The sequence below is a fragment of the Oryzias melastigma genome, linkage group LG5 (genome assembly GCF_002922805.2).
Source record: "Oryzias melastigma strain HK-1 linkage group LG5, ASM292280v2, whole genome shotgun sequence".
NCBI classification, from domain to species: Eukaryota; Metazoa; Chordata; class Actinopteri; order Beloniformes; family Adrianichthyidae; genus Oryzias; species Oryzias melastigma.
The window spans coordinates 15,951,719-15,955,755 of NC_050516.1; the positions used below are offsets into that span (position 1 = coordinate 15,951,719).

Genomic DNA, 4,037 nt, shown 5'->3' on the forward strand with positions numbered 1-4,037 from the left:
ATTCTCGTCCATAATTTTCTTTCTAATCACCTAAACAAAGTTTTTTCCTCCGTCTGTGGTTGACAGCTTGATCAGTGTTTCACACTGAATGTTGTAATCCCTTAAACAGGCAGACTGATAAAGACTGAAGACACTTGGATTGCTAATTAAAAAATACATCTGAGTTAGACACGTTCCTTTGGTTATTTTATCTTTTAACATTTCTAGGTGTACTATGTTCCTTTCCGAGTCTATTTCATTCTTTTAAATTATTATACTGTTCAATTGTTTAAACAAAAGTTAAATAAAACCTTTTTTCAGCTTTAAATTATTTTGGTGACAACTTATAAACATAGACACATTTCTCTGTAGGAGTTCATGTCTGTTATTGAGAAAGAAATTTATGTATTTTGCATTCAGAATAAAACTGATTACAAATATGTATTTTTAGCTATCAGTTCTTATATTAAAGTACAAATCAGGGTGTGAGCAGCAACAGAGCATCAACTCTATTGTCCTTCAGGGATCTGCATTTTTTGACTCATACTGCCATCTGGTGGACAACACACTGCAACAAAATAAAAATGATGATTGGGACTCTAGAGAAAACATTCAGATTAAAACCTTTACCAAAAATAATTTAAATGTTGCATCTGTATTGTCAGTCTGCACATGTGGTTCGTGAGGAGCGGTTTGGGCGAGTCTGATTTTCAGCTTTTCTCTTGGTGAAGAGTGGAATCAAGTAAAATGTGATTGTAGTTTTATCAGTTGTTCTAATAAGAAACAGCAAATCAAATGTTTACAAACTGAGCAGATTTTTATTCCCAAAAAACATTTTTTCAAAAAGAAGTTTAAATGAAAATAAACACATTAAACAGAAAATTTCCAGACAAAGCCACAAGTTTGGAGCATTTTGATGAAAACCACGAAACAGAGGAGCAAAAACTTCATCCAAAAACTCAGTTATACAACAGACTGTCATTTTCAAACTAATTTTGAAGTTTTTAAACTTAATTAAATCTGACAATGATGTTCCAGACTGCTGTAAAGCAGAAAACTGAAAGCCTTATTTTTTTTTTTTGGTAACTAAAAACTGAATACTGTCTTTGAAAGAAGGAAATAAAATGACTGAATTCAAACACTGTTTCAGTGCATCGTGACAGCTGCAGCTTCTCTGTCAGAAGCTCTCACAGTGAAGTTGGCAGGCTAACCCACTCTGAGGGGCGGGGCTACGAGGACCACGCCATCTCCTCTGACGAACAGCATGGGTATGTTCCGCTTTGTAGACTGCAAAGAAATATTTAAACACAAGAAGAAAAACCATAAAACTTAAGAAATGTAGTTTAAAAAGCATATGATTGGACATTTGTCTGATACAAAAGGTGGCATTTTTTACATTAATTTAAAGTAAGATAAAAAGACAAAAAAAAACGAACCTTGTAGAGTTCTTCGTATGTTTCTTCATCGATCTCCACCGTGGTCACCGTCTCTTCCACGTCTCCCAGGATCATGTTAAGATGCTGATCATACGCCTGAAACACACAAACACTAACGTGTAAGTGATGGAGCACAGATGACATCGACTGTTCAGCATGCCGATGGCGTGTAGCTCACATGGAGGCGGCCGCGGAGCTCCCGGTCATTCCTCATTTTTACGTAGATCCGCTCATCCAGACTGAGCCTGATTAGATCAAGCGGTTCCTCAACTGTGTTGGTGGATGGTTGCTAGAGGGGAAAAACGGAGAAAATTTGGGAATTTTTAGCAATAATTTTTTACTGGACAATATTTATTCCTTTTCTAATTTCTACTTTGACATAAAATCTTCAGTTCAAAGACTTTGCAGCTGCAAGTATCTGCTGAAGCAGGATGAAAATACTTTTTTGTTTAAATCAACACATTTTGGCAACACTGAAGTCAATTTGTGATTCCCTAATTTTAAATTGGCTATGAAAATGAGAGTTGAAACACAATTAAAAACACAAAACACAACTTGTCTATGACATTCGTTTAGATTAAATATAAAAGAATTACTAATCTCAGAGGACTGAGTGAGTCCATTACTTTTGATTAAAACCTGTTTAATGTGTCATTTGTCATAACTTTTTAACTGAAATAACTATAGCTCAAAAAACCTAAGACAGATAAATTGAGATGGTTCTAATAAACCTTTTAATTTGAAAGTTAAAAAGAGAAAATCTAAAATAAGTTTAAAAATAATAATGTAAAAAAAACTTTAACATCTAATAAGTAGGGGTGCGAGGATTTATTGATGAATTGAATGTCTATTCCTACGATCTAACCACAAATATAATGGTATAGGTTGATTCAGACAAACATCATACAAGGGATCAAGAAAACTACACCTGCACCGTTCAGTACCAGGTATTTATCTGGTTGAATTTTTGGCAAAAGATCGATTACGTCAGTGAATCGGAGCGTTCTAAATTCATCAATATCGACTATGAATTGTATCAGCAACCACTAATAACGATATGAATTGAATCTTTATACCATTATTATGAAGACATGTTAGGAATCAGGAGACAAAGCAAAAGTTATTGGGTTCAAATACATACAAATCACATGAAAGTGTAAATGTGCATCACTCAATTGTTATTTTTTAGTTATTATATGTAAATGGCTAATCTTCTCCAAATACTGAGACCAGAAGTCCCACTTGCAGTCTTCGAGCACCTGATCCAGGTAACCAGCTGGATACCGGCCCTCGAGGACTGAAGTCGCAGCTGGCAATTTTCTCACAAATTTTACACAAACTCTGATATCTGAATAAACATTTTAGTCACCAGGTCAATATAAGAGCACCAAACCCAACATTTCTGTTCAATTATCACAAGCGCACCAAAGCTAACCCGGTTAGCCGTTGCACGGCCCCAAACAAGTCAAAACCCGTTCCTCTAACAACCCAAAAGGACGCTCTTTTTACTTTAACTTAATGCAGCATGCAGCGCAATAAGCCCTTTTACAAGCAAAGTGGGCTTTTGTTCGTTGCTAGAACAGTTAAATATACAATTAGCGAGAGAAAAGCTAACCTGCTCAGCTTCGTCCGCCATACTGTTCGAGCGTGCGCGCGTCAATTCCGGTGCAAAGGTTGCCAGGTCCGTAAAAAATAAGATTTTGAAATGACAACAAGCACGTGCGCTTCAAATAATATTACAATGTTCAGTTCAGCTAAGTATTATTTTATACAAATGATTAAGTCAGAACAAAGTTACCCACACCTAATTCTAAAAATAAATATATTTTTTAAATTATTATTTCAAACTTAATATCGTAAGCCCTTAAAAATGAATTGTAAAGTATGTCTAAATCCTTGTGTGATTCTTACTTTAAGTTTTAAATACTACATTTTTTTGTTGCACGTGACGAAGTGATGAACACTAAAGTAGTGAAAAAGAAAGGAAAAGAAAAGAAAAGTAAAACACTTTTCTCTCAACGCGCTGCGTGTTTGTGCAAACCTGGCAACGTTAGCCAGCACCGTTCATTAGCATTTTCCAGACCTTTCTGTCCTCACAGGACACTGTCGTGTCATCTGCGCAGAGCAGCGGGAAGGTAAAGAAATTCATAAATACCTGTGGATGTTGTGTTATTTCCTCCGTCTACACTAACATTCCAGAACGTACCGAGTTGTTTTAAAGTAGCTGTTTAGGGGGAATCAGTGTCTAGTAGCGAGTCTGTTTACAAATATCCCGAATTATCCGAAATAATACCAATATGTAAAATTGAATGACATTTTTAAATAAATGCAAGTTTTGAATGAAGCTTTCACACGTGAATGGCGTGAAAATGAGGGAATATAAACCTGAAACACCTTCATAGAAGTGTGTTTGAATAATTGATGAATTTAAACTGACAGAAAAACATACATTTCTCATTCATGCATTTAAAATAATATATGATTTTTTTAAAAGAAAAAAGAACAATTTTTATATTAGTCAATTTTTACCAATTTCCTAAAATAATAAAATCATTGTAAAATATATATTTAGCTTTATTTTAAAAGGAAATAGTACTTTTGAAGTTATTTTATAAGATACCA

General features: G+C 34.6%; 1 protein-coding gene across 1 annotated transcript; it reads right to left on the reverse strand.

Annotated features, from left to right (window-relative positions):
* Window positions 1-1,048: 1,048 nt before the first annotated feature.
* Window positions 1,049-3,156, reverse strand: lsm3 (LSM3 homolog, U6 small nuclear RNA and mRNA degradation associated). Its single transcript, XM_024269075.2, has 4 exons — window positions 3,031-3,156; window positions 1,594-1,704; window positions 1,416-1,511; window positions 1,049-1,266 (listed from the first exon to the last, which is right to left on the reverse strand). The coding sequence occupies exons 1-4, from the start codon at window positions 3,049-3,051 to the stop codon at window positions 1,186-1,188; spliced, it is 309 nt and encodes a 102-aa protein (XP_024124843.1). The 5' UTR covers window positions 3,052-3,156; the 3' UTR covers window positions 1,049-1,185.
* Window positions 3,157-4,037: the final 881 nt, after the last annotated feature.

Bases quoted from the DNA above. Each gene is read 5' to 3' on its own strand.
- lsm3 (XM_024269075.2), bottom strand. From the start codon at position 3,051: ATGGCGGACGAAGCTGAGCAG. The intron at 1,512-1,593 runs GTGAGCTACACG...TGTGTGTTTCAG, and splicing joins AGCTCCGCGGCCGCCTCCAT to GCGTATGATCAGCATCTTAA. The intron at 1,267-1,415 runs GTTCGTTTTTTT...ATTTCTTTGCAG, and splicing joins CATACGAAGAACTCTACAAG to TCTACAAAGCGGAACATACC.